The 22,138-nt window shown below is 33.1% G+C and overlaps 1 protein-coding gene across 4 annotated transcripts in view; it reads right to left on the bottom strand.

Annotated features, from left to right (window-relative positions):
• rdgC (retinal degeneration C) overlaps positions 1 to 22,138 on the bottom strand; it is a 445,875-nt gene that overhangs the window by 144,653 nt on the left and 279,084 nt on the right. For all 4 annotated transcript variants that reach the window (XM_072536987.1, XM_072536994.1, XM_072536978.1 and 1 more), the window contains 2 exons: positions 13,707 to 13,794; positions 9,984 to 10,132 (listed from right to left, as the gene is read on the bottom strand). In XM_072536987.1, coding sequence (XP_072393088.1) covers positions 9,984 to 10,132; positions 13,707 to 13,794 — 237 coding nt within the window. The remainder of the gene's footprint in view (positions 1 to 9,983; positions 10,133 to 13,706; positions 13,795 to 22,138) is intronic.

Here is a 22,138-nt window from a genome sequence, read left to right as displayed (position 1 = left end):
ACCCCCAACTACACTAGCGCCGCCAAGCGGGAGCAACGGCGTACATAGCTGCCATTGTATTTGAATTTGAAAAATAATACACAGCTTCTATATGGTTGAAAGAACCACGCCCACTCTCTTCGAAATGTAGCAGCCTGGCCTGGAATATTAATTTGTGTGCCAAAATGTTTATGTTATGCATGAAGGCTACAACATCCTATGAGCGATCTATGGGTTTTGTACAAACAAGGTAACAGGAGAGTAGAGTAGACTAGGAACTAGAGAACTCAACTTAAATCAAATAAGATGAACAGGATATGTACCGAGATCGAATAATGATGGTACAAGATGAGTTGGTTGAGCAAGAAAAAGATGGAAGGAAGCGGTGATCTACGTAAGAAGGAAGTACAACAATGGGAGATCTGCCAAAGACTGGCAAAAGTGGAGGATAATAGTAAACGAGGCTAAGACTTACTTAGAGTCATTCATTGAATAATCAATGAACGTGCCATATTAAAATGCGTAAAATAGATAATTAATTGGAAATAGATTTTTGCTCTCCTACAAGCCATGCTGCAAAGAAAAATATTTAGAAAGCGAGGTCCAGGAAGAAGAAGAACATCCTGGTTAAAGAACTTCAGAACCTCATAACAACATCTGTGTAGGTTTTCCGCGTTACTGCATACAAGATAAAGATCAATGATGATCTGAATAGTCACACCAAGAAGACGTTTTCTCACCAAACGTTTAAGTCTACCACAAAACCTTAATAAGATAGACAAAGAAGAGTTATATACAAAAATAAGTATTTGTTACTTAATACTAATTTAACTTTAAAAATAAATACTAAATGTTCTTATTTTATTTTCCGGTAATAATTATTTATTTAATACATTTGTAAAATTTACTAGAACGATTTTAAAAAATCAGGGATAATGTTGTCCTCACAAAATGACTAAAAAATGAGAATATTCTTATACCTCCTAAAACTTCAATTTTAGCGTGACAATGCAGATTTTTAGATAATTGCTCCTAAATCACTAAAAGCAAACACTAAAAATCGAAAGCTAGTTATATAAAGCGATAATTAGAAAAACGCTGTGTTACATCGTAGTATTTTACATAAACGACTCTTTTCCAAATAGATTTTCCACGATTGAAAATATTTATTCGGTAAACTGCAAAAATGAATTTTTTTTAAATATGCACGGTATTTTGCAGGAAAATAATTGAAAATACGACAAACAAATACAATAACAAGGTACTTCATACGATTCGGAATAGATTGTTTCGTAAAAATTTAAATAAAAAAGGTAATCTAAACTGACTTTTAATTGAAATATTTTAATTATTTTGGAAGTGGATATGCACTTGAAATATTCTACAATAGTATAAAGAAATGACTTCTTAAGGCAGAAGACTTTTTTATTTCAGTCGCTTTTTATTATCCATAAAATATTTACATACGGCAATATTACGGACATAAATAATGACCAATTGTGTGTTGAGTGGCCAGTTTGTCAAAAAATATGAATTTTATGTATATCGCCAATTCATATTTTTTGACAAACCGTATGAATGTATTTTAGGTTTTAGTACATTCAGAAGTTTTTATAAAGAATAACTTTTTTTCATAAACCTTAACATATAAAAGCTTGTCATACGGTGCCCTGACTTAATTGGACACTTACAGCTTTGCTATCGTTATGATGAATTGAAAGGCTATATGGCGCAACAGTACAATTCGTCAAACATTCCGTGTATAAATCGGTGTTATTAGGATCTTAAAACGATATTTCCGCATATTCCCTGCATCATCAGAAATCCGGGAAAGTTACAAATTAATTCACATACGCAGATGTTCGGAGAATGCCACTGCATGTTTCGCATATGTCGTGGTTGCTACAAAAGATTCTACTTATTTTGGTGACGATGAACGAAACACGATTTAATAAAATCGCTTTCTATCCTTTTCAGCTATTCGAAGAATGTAAAGTTTCCACTAGCAAAAGCTTTGCTATGGCTATGATGAGTTAAAAGGCCATATATATATAGCACAACCATATTCAGTCTGTCCATTTCATGAAATAGCATTAAACAATTTGCCTGCTTAGTACATGGTCTTGATGTTCCAGATATAAACGTTTTAGATTTTCTGGGCGCGTCTTTTTCTTTTACTCAATGCTTGCTAAAGACCTATGATGCCTCATGTTTTTTTTGTGTTATTCCTCCCCTACCGTATCTTGCAATTCTGCTTGTTTATTGGCAGATTAATACCTCTATGGAAGGTTGTCACTCCATCTTTTGCGCGGTCGTCCGATACTTCTTCTGCCAATTGGTTACTTATCTCTTGCTATTTTGACGACACTATGGAACGAAGAACCAGAGAAAGAAGGGCAAGTTACCAAGATGCAAGACGAAGGGCCGATAAAATATGCCAAAAAGAGAAAAGAAAATACGAAAATGGCAATATACAGAAAATGGAAGAAAATCTTCAAAGCAACAATATTAGACAGGCGTACAGATATCTAAGCAATTTAAGAGAAGGATACAAACCTATGCAGAACAAATCTATGCAGAAATCAAGAAGGGCAAATAACCAGTGATCCAAAAGAAATAAAATCAGTCTGGAAAACCTATTTTCAAACTCTTTTAGGGACCCAAAAAAAGGAAGAGCATATGGACATGCATCACAATGAGGGAGACACCGAAAATATAGAACCCCCAACGATGGATGAGGTAAAACAGGCGATACGAGCATAAAAGAGCAATAAGGCTCCATATATTGACAACGTCCCGCCTGAGCTATATAAATTAGGTGGCGATCACCTAGTAGGATAAATGCATATGCTTATGAACAAGATTTGGAATAATGAAAAGATCCCTAATGATTCTAAAACCGGGATTATATGCCCAATCTATTAAAAGGGGGATAAACTGAAATGCGAAAATTATCGCGGCATAACCTCTTGTGCACGGCGTACAAAATTTTTACTTACATACTAAACAAACGACTCCAACAACTAACTGAAAATATTGTCGGGGAATATAAAACCGGTTTCCGACAAGGAAGATCTACAACTGACCAACTATTCACAGTGAAACAAATTTTAAACAAATCGTGGGAATACGACATTGACGTCCACAACATATTCATAGATTTCAAAGAAGCCTACGACTCAATTAATAGGAACAAGTTATATCAAATATTGCAGAGCTTGAATATTCCCCAAAAATACATCCGACTGGTAAAAACAACAATGGATTCGTCAATAGCAACTGTCAGAGTCCAAAATGAGCTCACTGAAAACTTTACAATAGTCCAAGGATTAAAGCTAGGAAGCGGGCTGGCACCGACACTATTCAACCTGACCTTGGAATATGTGATAAGACAGCTGAATATAGGAAGAGGTAATTTCCTAACAAATAAATCAATACAGATTGCCGACTATGCCAATGATATCAGCATCATGTTTCGCGGAACAGAAGAGGCGGCAGAAATATATTCACAATTAAAAACAAAGGCAAAAGAGACCGGACTAGAAATAAATATTCAAAAGACAAAAAAGTTAATACAGGCAAGAGCTAGGGGAAACAGACGCACAGTTGAATTAGAGGACGATATTGAAACGTTAGAAAGTTTCACATATTTAGGAGTTGCATTAAACACGGATGGAACAGAAGAACCAGAAATCCAAAGAAGAATAGTAAGGGGAAACAAAGCTTATTTTTCTTTCACTTCTTTGTCCACGTCTCCATAACTAGACAGTGTAATTCCCAGGTATTTTATTTCCATTACTTGTTCAATACTGATGCCATAAATTTCTATTTTACATCTGGTTGGTTTTTTTCGCTGACTACTATTGTTTTTGTTTTCTGAGATGAGATTGTCATATTAAATTCTTTTGCTCTTATGTTAAATCTGTGGACCAGTTTTTACAAACTATCTTAATCTTGGGCTATTAATATTGCGTCGTCGGCGTAACAGAGTATTTTTATTTCTTTGTTTCGCATTCTGTATCCTCTTCCTTTGTTAACGTTTTTGATGATTTCATCCATGATCAAATTAAAGTGCATGAGGCTCAATAAATCCCCTTGTCTTATTCCGCTACCTATTTCTATAGGTTCTCTATGTTGTCCATCTATTGTGACTTCCATTTTGTTGTTTTGGTAGATGTTTTCGATAGTTTTTATAATATTTAGGAGAATTTCTCTATTATACCGAAGGTGGATTACATCTTTAAGTCTTACTATGTCAAACGCTTTCTTTAGATAATCAGACTCAGAAATGCTGATCTATTATACTTTAGTTATTTCTCAGTAATTTGCTTTATAACGAATATTGCATCTGTACACGATCTTCCACTACTGTTCATCTGCTAAACTTATTCTCTGATTTAGCACTTGTAAAATCTTAGTTGTAAGTTTTGGCGTAGTATTTAACAACGTTATACCTCTGTATAGCAATGCTAGTTGTACAAGAGATATTCGTATGGATTTGTGCTATTTTGATTTCTTTTCGTCTTCTACATCCTATTTCTCGGTTCATCTGCCTTTAGGGCCATTTTCCCAACCCTAAGCCAAAGTAGTACCCTACTGTGATATACTATATCGACTATTTAAGAGACAATAATGTGCTATATAGCTGCTTCCTTTATCAAAACAATTAATATCTAAATATTACTAAATATTAATAAATAAATTATTACTATATTATTATATTAATAAATAAATATATTACTAAATATTAATAAATACTAAATATTACTAAATAATATCTAAATATTACTAAGCACAATTAAAATTTTAGTGAGCAATCCTCATTTAAAGTTAAGGTCCAGAAATCCGCTATATCCCTAACAATTGCAGATATCACAAAAAAGTGAAGTTGTAGGAATTTTTCCAGCAAAATATTTTTAATTACGTCGGGAATAAAATAGTTTCATTTCGTCCGGTGTTTTGTTGCACTCGCCTTACCCTAAAGACTGCGTCGCATTTTTAATACCACATTTTTATGCCCGCCTTAACTCGTACTCGATTTCACACTTGGCGGCTTTTACAAAGCGAAGATACACAAATTACTACACACTTTTTATTCATCAGCGGTTTTCAGAGCTTCGTCGTTATTGGGCCAATTTCTGGCCCTAGAGTGGAGTGGGTGTGAAAAACAGAATTAATTTCAGATTAGCAGGCTTGTCGGCTGTATGAAATGTATTCGAATAAATCTTTTAAATCCACACAGAAAAAAGTCAAATGAAATATTCGGTTCGGTCGATGGTGATTGCGGATTTTTGGTAATTTAAATTTATGGCTTCGACAAGTCTTAATTTATTTCTGTATTAGAGGGTAAATTCATTGCGGAATCTCTATACATATACAGCAGTGCCAACGAGCAATTTAAATAAAAAAATAAAACCTGCTATTCAAACAAATTAGCCTGACAATCCATTTATTAAAAATAAGTATTGTAATACTGAATACATAAATACGTGGACGTTTCAGAAAAATATCAATAATTAAATACACACGATAGGGACGTTACAATACAGGGTGAGTATTCAATCGTCAATAGTCAATGCGACATTGACCGATAATCCCATTATAGTACAGAATCTCCAAAACAGTTATTGAAAACATTATATTGGCAATAATATTCTCCAGGCTTGTAAAATATGCTGAATTCTACGGGGCGATTAATAACTATATGTTAAAGCAAACATACAATTAAATTACATCATCATCATCATCATTCAATCTTCGCTTATCCACTGCTGGACATAGATCTCCCTCATAATTTTCCATCTATTTCGATCTTGTGCCTCTTGCATCCCATTCCTATGACATCGTTTTAGATCGTCAGTCCAACGTGTTGGTGGACGACCTCTGCTTCGGTAGGCATCATCTCTTGGTCTCCATTCCAGTATCCATTTTGTCCATCTATTATCTGTCATTCGAGCTACGTGACCTGCCCAGTTCCATTTCAGTGTTGCTACTCTCTCTACTGCATCAGCCACTCCTGTTCTTTGTCTTAGCTGGCGATTTGGGATCTTGTCTCGTAGTGAAACGCCCAACATAGCACTCTCCATCGCCTCTTGACACACACGGATCTTTTGAACTGTTCTCCTTGTCATGGTCAACGTTTCCGCACCGTAAGTTAACACTGGCAAAACACACTGATTAAGCATTATTTGAAAATATGGTTCAGCTTGCCGAAGGCTGCCCAAGTCAGTCTTATACGACGGAGAAGCTCAACGGTTTGGTTATCTTTTCTCATGACCTAGGTATTTATAGGCCATTACCTAGTCTTTGGATCTTGTTTCTACGCATATATCTTCGCTGACTACAAGATTTGTCATCATCTGGGTTTTAGATATATTTATTTTCAATCCCCCTTCTAGCGAGGAAAGGTAGAGCTGATTTAAAAGTTCTTTGGCCTCATCTATCCTATCAGCTATTAGTATAATATCATCTGCAAACCTTAGATGGCTAAGCTTTTCTCCGTTTATGTTTATGCCCTTGTCGGTCAGTTTTGCCCTTTTACATATATATTCCAAAAGCGTAGTGAACAGTTTAGGCGATATGGTGTCCCCCTCGCGTACTCCACGTTGTATCGGGAATTTCTGGGTTTGACGATCACCCACTCTAACACTGGTTGTTGCGTTTTGGTATATGTGTTTAATTATATTTATATACCGATAGTCAATTCGGCATTCTGTCAAGGCTTTCAACATTTTTTGTTGATTTACGGTGTCGAATGCCTTTTCATAGTCGACAAATATTAAAGCTAGTGGTTTATTATATTCAGTGCATTTTTCTATAAGATTTTTTATTACCATTAGGTGATCGTTTGTTCCATAGCCTTTTCTAAAACCCGCCTGTTCTATGGGCTGATAAAATTCCAATTTATTTTCTAGTCGTTTCGTAATTATTTTTGTAAATAGTTTATAAATATGTGAAAGTAGACTTATGGGCCTATAATTTCTGAGGTCGGTAGCATCCCCTTTTTTATGAAGTATGATAATTTCTTCGTTATACCACTGGGTTGGTGTTATTGCTTCCTGCAATCATCTAGTGAATAGTTTGGCAAGGACCTGCCATAATCTTTTTTCAGCCACTTTCAAGGCTTCTGCCACTATTTCATCGCCTCCGGGGGACTTATTGTTTTTCATTTCTTGCACTGACCTTCGAACTTCATTGGGTGTTACGTCCGGTAAAATTTCAGATCCTTGATTGATTATCTTTGGTAATGATCCACTCCGGTTACATTGCTGTCCTTTGTATAGTTGTCTATAAAAACTCTCTATCGTGTTCATAATTTGAACTCTATCCTCAATGATTTGCCTCTGTTCATTTCTTAATTTGTGGACGTTTTTTCTTCCAATGGTCACGCTCTGTCTGAGTACTTTCAAGCTTTTGTTTTCTTCTATTACTCTAGTTATTTACATCGTATTCTATCGTCTCAGATCTTTTCTAACTTCCTTTTTAATTTTCTTATTCAAAATTCTTAGTTCATTTTGGTTATGATCCCGATTTTCCCTAAGTTTTCTTCTTTCCTCTAGAAGATGTTTTGTGTTGTGGCTTAATTTTTTGTTGTTGTTTTCAGGACGAGGACAGCATTTCTTTTCAGCTCTTTCAATATTTGTTCATTTCATTGATGCTGATATTCTCTAAGTCGTGTGTATCCAAACTAGTCTTAATATTTTCTTCGTAAAGTGTTATATCTTCTGGGAACAGCCAGCTTCCACTTTTCGTTTTGAGGATCATTTTTGTTCTTTCAACTTCAGTGTTAAAAGTGGTTTTTGCTCTAATTAGTCTATGGTCGCTCCCTGTTGAAAATTTATTCAATACTGTTACATCCTGAATTAAATAACACATCCTGTATATTTTCTCATATTTAGATTCTTCGCATAATCCCTGTTCTTATAATATAAAGTTTCGCACTATTACAAGGTATTTAACGAGTTACGAACATTTTTATTTATATATTGCATTGAAATATATTATAGAAAGCTCTAAAACCAATGTAATATTGAAAATTTACAAAAAGAAGAATTTTGGTTTTAGGTTATGTTTCTTCTTGTCAACTGTGAAACGTAAGCACATGTTTTGTTAATATTCTCAGGATTCTTATTATATAAACATTTTATTAATTATTATTAATCGATCGTCGAGTTGGTTTATTCATCAAGTTATGTGCCCAGCCACCGTATTTTAAAATTTAAAGAGTAGCCTGTCGAGTTCGGATAAAAAATTTAGTTGTTATTACGTTTAAGTCGTGAGTCGTGCGTGGCCCCAGTGTTTATTTTGGCTACGTTTGAGTCGTATCAAATATAAAATAAACATTTAGTGAAGTGCAAATAATGGCCTCAGCTGTGAAAATTGATTCTGGGAATATCACCAAGTTTAATGACTTAAATTTTCAGCTATGGAAATTTAGTGTAACCATGTTGTTTAAAGCAGAAAAACTGCTTTTAGTTGTAAATGGAACAATTACAGAACTCGAAGACCAAACTAGCGGTGAGTGGAAAGAATGGGATGACAAGAATTCAAAGGCAATGTAATTGTGTTATCTACTGTATGTCAAAATCAAATACAACATTGGATTAACTGTGAAAATGCTGCCAAAATTTGGTCAAGACTGATCACAATACATGAACAAAAGACAGAAATCTCTAGATAGTTACTATGGCAAAAGTTTTATGAATATAAAATGCATGAGAATGTTAAGGTTGCACAGCATATATCAACAAAAGAGCATTAGTTGGACAGTTACAAAATGTTAAAAAAACTATTGGTAATAGTGCTGTTTGTTCCAAAGTAATTATTAGTTTACCTCCTAGATTTAATTCCTTTCTTACTGTTTGGGATTCTGTAGCTAGTAATCAGCAAACTTTTGAAAATTTAGCAGCAAGATTGCTTAAAAAAGAAACAAGTATGATTAATGGTGACTCTGAAATATCCCGTATTGCTCTACAAGTAGAGGCTTTACAAAGTAAAGTGGAATCCATTGGTAAAAAGAAAACAAATATACAGGGCTTAGAATACCACTTGTAATTATTATAAACGAAAGAAACATTGGGTTAGAGAGTGTAGATTCCAAAAATGAAGATAAAAATAGGTCATCAGGAAGTAATTTAGCTTACATATGTGATATTTCTTCCATGTACTCATCAACCTCCAGTGTAAATAAAAGTGAGTGGATATGTGACTCAGGAGCAAGCGTACACATGACTGGTGAAAAATTGTTTTCAAAATTAGAATCTCTAGCTGAACCTAAGTATGTTAAAATTGCAAACATGTTGAATCCTGCAGAAGATAAAGGTGTCATTAAAATACAGGTATTTGTCCAAGGAGAGTGGTATTATCGTACTATAAATAATGTCCTCAACTGTTTTGACCTTAGTCACAGCTTATTTTCAGTTAAAGCTATGACAGATAAAAACTTTACCTATCACTCTCACAAAAACCGGTGTCAATTTCTAGTGCTAAATGGAAACATTTAATAGTAAACATTTAGGAGTACGTAGACAATCTGTGGGTCATGCAATTTATATATGCAGATCTATAGACCCACGTCCCAAAGCAGCTGAGTGCCCAAATGCACATTTTGGGTCCTTTAAAACACCTGAGTGCCGATTTGCAAGGTGAACATACTTGCACCTAGATTTTCTATGCTCTTTTAATTTTCCCATTCAGACAAGTATTGTTACAGGCTACCAACTTCTAAATCTGTGTGTGATAATAAAAGTGGTGTTAAAAGAAGAAGAAGAAGAAGAAGAAGAAGAAGAAGAAGAAGAAGAGTACAACACTGATTAAAATAATTTTTTTTTCAATTGTAAATTTTATTGTAGTAGAAGGCAAGAGCGGTATTTATGGTAAGAACGAGTTCGCTATTGATTAGAATAAGCTGAAATTTTAGTAGTTATTTCAAACATCCGTTTACAGTACTATTTTTTCTATTAAGGGGTATATGTTTACTTAACAAATTGGTTACCTATACTCACACGATGCTTCCTGAATATTTCTATCAGCTGAATCAGCGCTTTTTCCGTGTAGGGATATTCTAGTTGGTAGTGCGACAGTTTTCTTTTTTCTTCCGGTTCGTAGTATTCCTCGTCGGGTGACTCATCGTCGAATTCTAGATTTAAGTTTTCTGAAATAAAACAACTCATCGTAAATGTTTATTATTTTCTTGCAGATATATATATATATATATATATATATATATATATATATAAATATATATATATATATATATATATATATATATATATATATATATATATATATATATATATATATATATATGTATAATTATATTATTAAAAAAATTCTCTCAGACCCTCGGACATTCTACTAGTAAGTTTCGACATCGTTACACTTCTTCGTTTCAACATTTCTTTAGAAAAAATCTGAAGTTTCTGAAAAATAAATACAATATCCGGAAAGACTACTTATCTCCCATTAAACATTATATGTCCATCACTTATTTTATCTTCCAAAATCAATTAAGACAAATAAATGATGCCCCAATGGGTCCCCCACCATCTCCAGTAATTGCCAATATCTTTATGAAAGACTTCGAAACCCGAGCACTACCCACATTAATGTTCAAACCTACGGCAAATATGCTTTGGTATTTTTTTAAATTCGTCTGAGTTGTATACATCCTCGTATCCAGTTTTCATTAGTCTTCACAAATTAATTAATAATGTTCTTGTTTCTAGATCAATATGCCTTTGCGATGATGCAAGTAGATTCACTGAGCTCTCTTCATTAAAACTCAATCCCAATCACCAATAATCAATCCCAATACAAAGAATCAGATCATCATCATCCGAAAGCTTTTCTTCCTTACATCAAAACCATCACTGAGAAAATCGATAAAATTTTCAAATTAAAGGGTATAAAAAGAATATTTACCCCTCAACAAAAGCTTTAAGCTCTTGTCCGATTTGTCAAAGATACAACGCCAAATGAACAACATAGAGTTTACGAAATTCCTTAGAGTGCAGACTCTTATGACCTTACATAGGCCAAACCAATCCTAAAATCCAAAATATAATTTATAAACATTTCATTTCTGTTAGTAATTCCTAATTAATTTTAGCTCTTGGTTAGATCATTTTAATACAGGCCACAAAATGAATTTTGAAAACATCGATGGTATAAATGGATCATCCCCCGTTCTAGACAGCATTCTCGTACTAGCTGTTGAGTCAGTAGTCGACACACAGTTTGCCCACGGAGAAGTGTTAGTACAGGGTTTCAGTAGAATATACTGGCTCCAGAATATTACCTGCGTGTTTAATACGGCTTTCAGGAACAAGCGCCACTAGGCAGTGTACACCGCTTCGGCGGGCGTCCAACGAGGGTCCCCATAGCAGCGTGGTATACGCAAATCTTCAGGTAAATATAGTCATTGTCAATAACCTGTACATACTACGCCAGTGGAGAAAGCCTTTTACTCGAGGAGTTTATAGCGCCCCTCTGCTCTGTGGGGCTGCAGAGTCCCTGGTGGTCTACTAGTGTACAGACCTTAGCCCCTGTGAAATGACTGGATCCACCAGGTCCGCAATTTTAAAGGTGTGTGACCCGTTCACAGATCGCCGCCCTTTCGACAAACCCCTATACCCTGCTCCAGCAGAATGACGACGATATCCCCGACCTAAGCTATAACCCGTACAATTCAGCCAATGATCTTCTAACTATGCACACGGAGCTAGTCGCCCCCCAAGCTCGTTTTAACATGAAACGGAATGAGATCGATAAGAACGACCCTTAAAACAAAATTTTATCAGAATTCGACTTTCCGGCCCTCCATATTCTCACCGAAAACTCTTCATCTCTTCATCTAAAAAACAACAATCTTCTACCAAAAAACCATCTCTCAACCCACCTCTGCTTCAGCATCAAAAACATTCCACAAACTCCAGTTACTTCTAGACCCTCAACCCAACCCCAACCCTCTACGTTAAAAGCATACCCCCAAATATCGCACCTCAAATCCAAGCAACTTCTTTTGCCAAAGCGGCAGCAGCTCCCCCTTCAACACACCCTAGGACAAACCCAACCGTCACAAATGCTATTAATAACCCCAAAAAATTTGAAAACTAAATCAAAAACATCTTAAAGGACTTAGCTAATCAGAAAATATTTTTTAGAACCCTACACTCTCTCAATGCCGAGGAACTCCAAACTAAAATCCATAGGGTCACAGGCCAAACTCAAATTAAAGTAGCAAACAGAAACCACTCGGCAAATTTAAACCAACCTCCAAAGCCCACCGCCCACCTCTTCTGCATTGTAAAAGTAGACTACGCATACTCTAAAAAAGAACTCACACAAATCCTCACAGATCAGGATATCCTTCTCGCCAAGTTGTGGAGAGTAAAATCTCTAATAACGGGCACTTCAATGAAAACTACTTCATCAACTAAATTCAATCATGTCCTGAACTATGGAATCCAAATCGATGGATTAATCCATCACACCGAACTTCCTCATGACGCAAACCCCATTATTCCAACTCCAAAATACTGTAGCAAATGCTGCACTAACGGCCACAGCACCTAAGAGTGTAGGCAACATTCTTTTACCTGCCCAAATTGTAATTAAAACCACAGATCAAGTGCATGTCCCAACCAAACTACCCCAAAATGCCCAAATTGCAGTGGCGAACACCCTGAATATTTTAATCGCTGTCCTAAAAGACACGAACAGCCTTCCAACACGAACCAAGTCAAACTCCTATCGATCGAAAGATCAACTCCTCCATTCGATCTGTCTACGGACCTTAAAAATATCATCAAACTCAGTACCATCGTATTGTTAAACATCCTACCGGAGAGGCGAGACCTGATAACTAACATTACTAACTCCATAATAGATCTCCATACAATTATCTAGTCTAGCCAAAATAATATGATCGATATGACCTTTCACCCTAACTTTTAAATAAACCCGTTTTATGAATTTCACAATCGGAGCGGTAAATTGCCAGAGAATCTTTAAAAAGAGACCCCTGATCAAACATATCCTGTAAAAACACAACATTCAAATCCTCGCAATCACAGACACTCTTTATGGCAACACTCCGACTTTTGCAGGATATACTACCATCCATCGAAAAAGATGTTAGGTTTCCCACGGGAACGGTATCCTCATCAAACATGGACTACCACACTCACTACACTACCAGTGAAAAGTGTATTGCAGTGATCTGGGAGTACAGGAATTTGAGACACCTGAAACGCTGATAAAGACTTCAGAAAGGAAGTCTAAAGCTAAACCTTTGGACCTAGTTTAGTTAAGTATAGATGTAAAAGTAGAGTATAGTGCTCAAAATGGTGTGAGTTGTGCAATAAATTATTTCATATGAAATAAGAAAGTACTACAGGGTAAACTTTAAAATATTATCATTTTTAATCGTAAGTTAAAAAAATTGCTTATTGGTCTAAAAGAATGTCAGATTGATACTGATTGATCGATGAAAAATACTGAGTTATAAAATAACTTTAAAATGAGTATTACTTGCCATATAATCTATATAATGCTATTTAAAGTATGATATTGTAAGATGTTATCTTACAAAATGGTATTAGATCAGTATTTGCATTGATTACGTCACTAAAACATCATAAAAACTATGAAGATTTGACTTAGTTCAAAAAATATTATTATATAGGATTTATGGCTTAGAAAATAGTTGTTGAATAGGTACTTACCTAAGGAAGCATTTTTGGAGTTTGTCGGATCTACTTCTCGTTCTGTTTGGGGAATGTGTGTCAACAAAGCGTTGAAGAAATTGTACAACTGAAAAAAAAGGATGGATTAAATATTAAATTAAATATAAAATTTAACAATAACATTGTTAATATTGTCTTTTGATGGCATACCTTTTGGATATCTCAGTCAAGGTCCTGGCATGAATGGTCAAGGCCATGAATGTTTTAAGAAAATTTATACAGAAATGTGCAGAGATCGAAAAAAACCTTATTTAAATAAAACTTATATCTGTATATTCCTATTTCTAACAAATAATATTGAAATAAGGATAGAAACTCATGGTCTTCTACATGCAGCACGCAACTTTGTACGAGTTTTTTGCACAACTGTTTGGATGTTATTAAAGTCTATTACAAGAATCTTGTTCTGAAGCTATTTTCTTGTGGCATTTTAAATTAATTACCATTTAAATGGGAATAAGCCACAATTAAAGGTTAAAATACGTTTATTGACGTTTCAATTTCCACTTCGGAAATCGTTCTCAAAATACAAACATTAGTAAATTAAACCAATTTTGTTTTTTGTTACTTAGTGAAAAATTCTTCTAATAATTTAATTTTATCTGACTCATCTATATTGACAATTCAGACATACATTATTCATTTTAAAGTACACGACTTTAAAATGATATTGTCAATATTGTTGAGTTGCGTTCCTGGGACGACTTTACTTATAAGATAGTTCATTCGATTACATGAAATCAACTTTAACTTGAGAATATCCGTCAGAAAAGATCATAACTTGTAATTCGTCTTTAAAAAGACAAATACATGCCATAATGACAGTAAAATTCTCCTGTTAGTGATTCCATAGTTAATTATGAGGGAAAAACCAGGAAAAAACCTCATAATACTATCCCGACATGGTAAGTATTTGATCGTGCATTTAGTTTACCTTCAATAAACACCAAATTCCGATTTTATATGTTTGTTATTTAAAAAACATAAATGATGTATTCTCTATATGTTACTGACTTACCAATACTAGTATTTTTCCTTTTTTTTAATCTCTAAGAACTATACTGGATACGAAACTCAGGTGTATAGAAAACCAACACACACCAACAGATATTTAAATTTCAAATTAAATCACAATATTAATATTAAAAAGGGAATTATTAAATCCTTATAGGATAGAGCCAAAATTACTTGTTCTAACGAAAATTCGTTCTTGGAGGAAAAACATTTGTTAACATCTGTTTTATTAAAAAATGATTATCCTTTATAGCTTATAAATAAGGAATTTTCAACAATCGATCGAATAGAACAAAACAACTTAGAACGAGATCCTACAGCATACACAAGGAATAATACGAGGAAAATAACAATACCATACATAAAAGGATTATCGGAAAAGCTTAAAAGGATAGGAAATAAATTCAACATTTCAACAACATTCAAAACAACAAACACGTTGAGATCTATTTTGTCCAAAACCAAACCTAACAATGAACAAGAAAGGACAAGGAATTGCATTTATAAAATACCTTGTCAATGCGATCAGTTTTATGTAGGTGAAACATCAAGGCCATTAAATGTTAGAATCAGTGAACATTAATCCTATATTACAAATAGAGAATTTGATAGATCTCAAATATGTAAACACGCATGGGATAATGAACATAGGGTTCAATAGAATGATTCAAATATAGTCCTAAAAGAAACGGATGGTAAAAAGAAAAAAATCAAAGAAGCGGCTCTAATTATGCTAAATGACACCAATTGTGTCGCGAATTCCTCGGCAGAATGTAGTAGGATCTGGTTACCCATATTGAAAGAGGAAGTTATTAAACGGAAATTACCAGTATTGGCAAGTCAGTAACATATAGAGAATACATCATTTATGTTTTTTAAATAACAAACATATAAAATCGGAATTTGGTGTTTATTGAAGGTAAACTAAATGCACGATCAAATACTTACCATGTCGGGATAGTATTATGAGTTTTTTTCTTGTTTTTTCCCTCATAATTTACTATGGAATCACTAACAGGAGAATTTTACTGTCATCATGGCATGTATTTGTCTTTTTAAAGACGAATTACATGTTATGATCTTTTCTGACGGATATTCTCAAGTTAAAGTTGATTTCATGTAATCGAATGAACTATCTTATAAGTAAAGTCGTCCCAGGAACGCAACTCAACAATATTGGCAATATCATTTTAAAGTCGTCTACTTTAAAATGTATAATGTATGTCTGAATTGTCAATATAGATGAGTCAGATAAAATTAAATTATTAGAAGAATTTTTCACTAAGTAACAAAAAACAAAATTTGTTTAATTTACTAATGTTTGTATTTTGAGAACGATTTCCGAAGTGGAAATTGAAACGTCAATAAACGTATTTTAACCTTTAATTGTGGCTTATTCCCATTTAAATAGTAATTAATTTCAAGAATCTGTTAAAAACATGAATATGATATACAGGCAATGAAATAAGACAGATATATTTAGTAAGCCCTATGGTATTTAAAATAATTAAGGATGAAGTCATAAAAAGCGTCAATAAAGGAAGAGGATACCGAATGGGGAGCAATGAAATTAAAATTCTCTGTTCTGCGGATTTTTAAAAATAGAAAGTATTTTTTTTTAACCAGTTATAACTCCCCAAGGAGTGTTACGATAATTTTATGGAGCATTGTATGTTTGCATGATATTTGTATGATGCTTTTTAAGAATGATAATTTACCATTAAAAATATCGACTCAACTGCAGCTCATAATGCTGTTGAAAACTTGGAAAACTGCGCATAAAGAACTATTAAACACAAACTACAGCAGTCAATTAGAGTAGTACAATAAAAATTCGCTATTTTTACCAGTTTTAATGAAATGGCAACATATAATGACTGCTATAAAATGGCATATCAAAATATGATGACATTTGACCTTTTTTATTGACTGTATGCAACAAAATTTAAAATTTGTTTGAAACACGCTATACAAAGTTTTATTATAGTTTTATTATTTTGTAATACATAAAAGAATAATGCTATTGGTAGAATATTATTTATGGCATCTTTTATTGTATGCTATTTGCTTTTTAATGTTTCAAGTCTTTTGTGAAGTTGGACAATAACGCGATACCATAATTTATAAAGTAATTTTAGAAAAGTATACAAGCAAACAATCAAACAAGTTTATTCGATTGTGAATAAAGAAAATAGATCTTTCAGGTATGATGACCAAATTTTAATGACATCTCGTGCAAATGTGTCTTTATTATACTCATATTTAAAGAAAAAGTTGCTTTAATGTATTTTTTAATGTTTTACAGCACGTTAAAGTGATAGAAATGTTATTCATTTAGTAAATCATAAGCGTGCACAGTGCAAAGTATAGTTAAGGAATTTATTTATTACATAATAGTACAAGATTCCACTGCAGGATTACTACGTTCATAACATAGTTAATCAGACTCACATTTTTACATACATTTAAAATTAGGAGAATACATTGATAATACGTTGTCAGTCAAAAACAGGCCGCAAAAATTTTTATTTCAGAAAAAAGAAGGAAAAAGACAGTTAAGATTTGATTTCACGTACAGTGCATCTGTGTATCCGTTTAAACGTATTTCGCCCTAAAAGGGCTCTTCAGAAAGGTTATTCACAGTCGCTCTGAACGTGAAAATAAATCTTTTCTGTCTTAGGAAGCAGCTCTAACATGGCTTCGTATGGAAGCAAATAGCGACATCTGATATTAAAATCCGTAAACTAATTTTCGAAACCAAATTCAGATTTTTGCTTTAATCTGTACCTTCTAAGAATTGCAAGGCAAAACAGACGTTGATAAAGATGTTAATATGTCGGTATAAAGCACACAAAACAAATAAGGCTACATGGGTAACAAATGAGGTAAGACACGCCAGTGAAAAACTAAAAAATCTACACTGGATAGCAAAAAATATAGGGAGTCTCGAGTCTCAAGATACCTATAAACAGGCAAAAAAAGAATATAATTCTCTATTAATAAATACTAAAAAAAACTTTCATAGTGACTTAATTAATCAATCTTACAATATACCAAAAACAATTTGGAATTAATTAACTGTGAAACTGGTAGGCAAAAGAACAGGTCTGATATTATTCTACATTATGATAATAAAATTATTACCAAGTCTTGTGATATTGCTAATTCGTTTGCCTCATATTTTGCTACAATTACAGAATACAATCTTCAAACTCATTTTGGCACATCGTTACCTTCTTCTTGTACTACCTCAAAAATGTGTAACAAAACATTTTTCTTTTTACCCGTAACTCCAATTGAAATAAAAAATACAATCGATCAACTAAAAAATAAGCCTAGTACTGGTATTGATAACATATCTGTAAAAATAATAAAACTGATAAATGATCATATATCGATTCCTTTAACCCATTTAGTTAATCTCTCAATAACAACCAGCCAATTTCCATCCATATTTAAAATGGCAAAAGTTATTCCAATCTTCAAAAAGAATGACCCTCATGATATTTCAAATTATAGACCAGTATCTGTCCTTAGCATAATTTCAAAAGTAATAGAGAAGGTTGTATACAACAGAATGTTAAATTTTATAGAAGAATACAATTTATTAACTCCAACCCAACACGGCTTTAGATCAAAAAAGTCAACACTCACGGCTGCATGCAGCTTGTTTGAGCGTATTTATGATGAATTAGATAGTAGAAACCACGTGGCAGGACTATTTTTTGATCTATCACGTGCTTTTGACTGCTTAGACATAACATTTATTCGCAATAAATTATATAACGTTGGTTTTAGAAGGATATTTCTAGAATGGATAATAAATTTCTTAAGTGACAGGAAGAGTGTTGTTAAGATGAAAGAATCAAGCTCAGAACCATACACGACAAATAAAGGAGTACCACAGGGATCCGTGCTGGGACCATTATTATTCCTAATTTTTATTAATGACCTACCAGATCACATAAGGGCACTTATAATATCAATGTTTGCTGATGATACCTCGTTAATAGTCTCTGCACGTACACTAGAGGAATTAAAAATGACAATGAAGACTGTTGTTGACTGCTTTATACGCTGGTGTAATACCAACAGACTAATATTAAACATTGACAAGACGCAAATTATTTATTTTCATTCATACAACTCATCTAAATATGACTATATCTTAACCATCCACGATAGAAACAATATGTTATCTTCCACTCACTCTACAAAGTTTTTGGGTGTATTCATTGATTGTAATCTCAAATGGTCAGAGCAAGTGAATTCAGTGAACATGAAATTGAATAAAGCTTTTTATGCTATATCTAGAATTGAAAACACACTACCCATCTGGGCATTAATGAACGTTTATTATAGCCTTGCTTACAGCCACATGTGCTACAATGTAATTTTGTGGGGGAACTCAGTAGATAGTAACAAAGTGTTCATTAACCAAAAAAAAATTATCCGTAAAATTTTTAATTTGGATTATCAACAGTCTTGTAAACCAGTTTTTATTAAACATCAAATTTTAACTTTCTACTGCATATATATCTATAAATGTTTACTTTATGTCAAAGAGGAAATCAATTCATTTCCAGTAAATTCAGACAATCACTACTACAATACAAGAAGTGCTGAATCTTTACGAGTTCCTAAACACAGAACATCCAAATTTCAAAATTGCTTCAGATATATGGGACTGACCTTATACAATCATTTGCCAAAAACTGTGAAAGAAATACCACTGATCTCTAAATTTAAAAAAAATGTTAAAGATTTACTCTTAAGAAAAGCATATTATTCTATAAATGAATATCTTGAGGACAAACTGCAATAGCTTCATATTTTACTTGTAAAAATGTTATTTTATATATTTTATGTTTTGTCAATTTTTTTACACTGTGAATATTGTATTATACACATTAATGTTTTTTATACCAAATTCTGTAGTGACGTATCCTATACATTTATTTTGAATGTCTTAAAGGATCAATAAAGATGACTATGACTATGACTATGACTAATAGATACATGGGGAATCTAAAAATTGCATTTCACAACATATCTCCTCAACTAAGCAAAAATCCTTAGCGAATTGGGTTTCTAGTACTCGTACAGAGTATATCGGAATAAAAGGAAAAAGACAGTTAAGATTTGATTTCACGTACAGTGCGTCTGTGTATCCGCTTATACGTATTTCGCCCTAAAAGGGCTCTTCAGAACGGCTATTCACAGTCGCTCTGAACGCGAAAATAAATCTTTTCTGTCTTATTTTTGTTCTCTCTGTGTCGGGTCGTGCTTCTGCAGTCCATGTTATTATTGCTCTGATGATTGTTATGTAAATTCTGCTTTCATTTTTTCTCTGATATTTTTATTACTTCATATTTTAGCCTTAAGAAAAGTCGCTATAAGTAAAATTTGTTTTAATGCTGTTAATTTATTTAAAAAAAATACAGATTTTAAAACCGACAAAGAAAAATTAAGATTTTAGTTTTTTAAACAAAAAAAATTATTTCCATCCATAAATATCATTCTTATGGATGGCTACAACAGTCCTCTGTCACTATTTTGCATAAAATTGTTCATAATTTAAAAATAAAGAGAAAATATGTGTGCTTTTTAAAGATATATTCATTAAGGTATCTGGCGGCTATGTTTGCTCGCTTGATCTTCCTTTCTGTTTCCAGCTTTCCGTAGCTAGATAATGTGCCGCCTAGACATTTATACTCAATTACTTGTTCTATTATCTGACCCCCCAGCTCCAATTTACATCTTAGTAGGTTTGCTGTTATAACAATGCACTTGTTTTTTGTTAAGAGAAATTGTCATGTTAAATTTTCCAGCTGTTATATTGTAACAATTATAACTTGCTTATACGGAGCTGAAAGGGGGAACTGAACAATCACTGGGCTTGGAGACAGGGTAAGCAAATACATTGAAACGTTTCTGAACGGCTACTCGTATTTTGGATGGAAAGTTGAGTCGTGGATAAGGATTCCTTTATTTGGGGAGGACTGGGAGGACTAACTACAAAAAGAAAGAAAAAAAAACTATTTACAGAGATGTCCTGGGCAATACTAAACAAGAAGATTCTCAAACAATTTAAAATTGGGACACTGTTTAACAAAATCCTCTTGCTGCTTAGAAAGAAAGGTTTTTCTTTCCTAAAAAATTTCAAGGGTGAATATCTTTTTAGAAGAAATAATTTTAAACTCCTAGTTTATAGAAAAAATTACATTTTTATTTTTATTGTACATAAACAGTTATTACAAAAATATCTAAATTTATCAACAAATATTTCATTGAGTTAAAATTTCTAACAAAACAGAATTAAAACTATGGTTATGTACCAAATGACAGAGAAGATGTACTAACTGTGATATGTCAAATGAAACAACTCAACTTTTCTGAATTATTTTAATTAAAAAAAAAAAAACTAAAATATGACAATTAGTTGATACAAAAAACTTATATTTATTTATAAACCTTTTAAATTGACATGAGCGCAAATCTTATTGTATTAACGATGAATATTTATTTAGAAAAATTAAACAAAACTACTCGCTTTACTGGCTAATTATTGGACCTAAGAGACAGAAAATGGATGCTGGACAAATCTTGGAAGAAATCAAATGAAAGGGCTACCCTAAAGGACTGAAAAACATTATTAAATATTTAAATGTGAATAGACCATTGTTTCTCGGTATTTGCCCAAAGGCAAAAGCCACCAGGTAGTTTTTGTATTTAGAAAGTATAAGATAAAATCGTTATCATTTTCAAAGAAATTTGTTTAGAAGCGATGCTTGGGTTTTTCTGATGTAAAATGAGAGGCGGGATATAGTAATTTTCTGATTGGTGAGCGAGTTTGGAATGGGGATGAAAGAGAGTGAATGTTTGAAAGTTTGGATTAAAAAAGAATTACTATGTGATGGTCATCCGAGAGAAGAAGTGAAGTTTTTGTGTGGTCAAAGTTGAGAAGTCGAGTACCTCCTGGATTTCATAAATTCCAAGTAAGTCACAAGAACTATAACTATTAAAAATATTTGCTACACCAAGTAAAAAAATTACTTGAGTCTCAGGAGATTGTTAGTATATGAAAGAGAGGAGAGAATTTTGGAGTTTGTTCAACGAGTATTGGTAAAAGATGCCTGTTCGTGTTTTGGAGAAAGAGTTGCTGGTATGCTGAGAGTTTGATACTTAGAACGGAGAAGGCTTTGATTGGTAGCCTAACATAATCAACAAGAAGAAGCTGTTTTGGTCAAAAGGAGATATCGTCGTGTGTGAATTAAAGGTCAGTCAATTATTTTTTGTAACAGAATTTTTGTATGTTTGAAATAAAAGACTCTATACCATCAGAAGATCAAAAATCCGCTATTTTAAAATACCATAAATTTTATAAAAGTTTTTTT

Source organism: Diabrotica undecimpunctata, chromosome 1, assembly GCF_040954645.1.
Source record: "Diabrotica undecimpunctata isolate CICGRU chromosome 1, icDiaUnde3, whole genome shotgun sequence".
Classification (NCBI taxonomy): Eukaryota; Metazoa; Arthropoda; class Insecta; order Coleoptera; family Chrysomelidae; genus Diabrotica; species Diabrotica undecimpunctata.
Note: the sequence above shows the minus strand (reverse complement) of the source record. Positions and strands in the feature narration are given on the sequence as shown.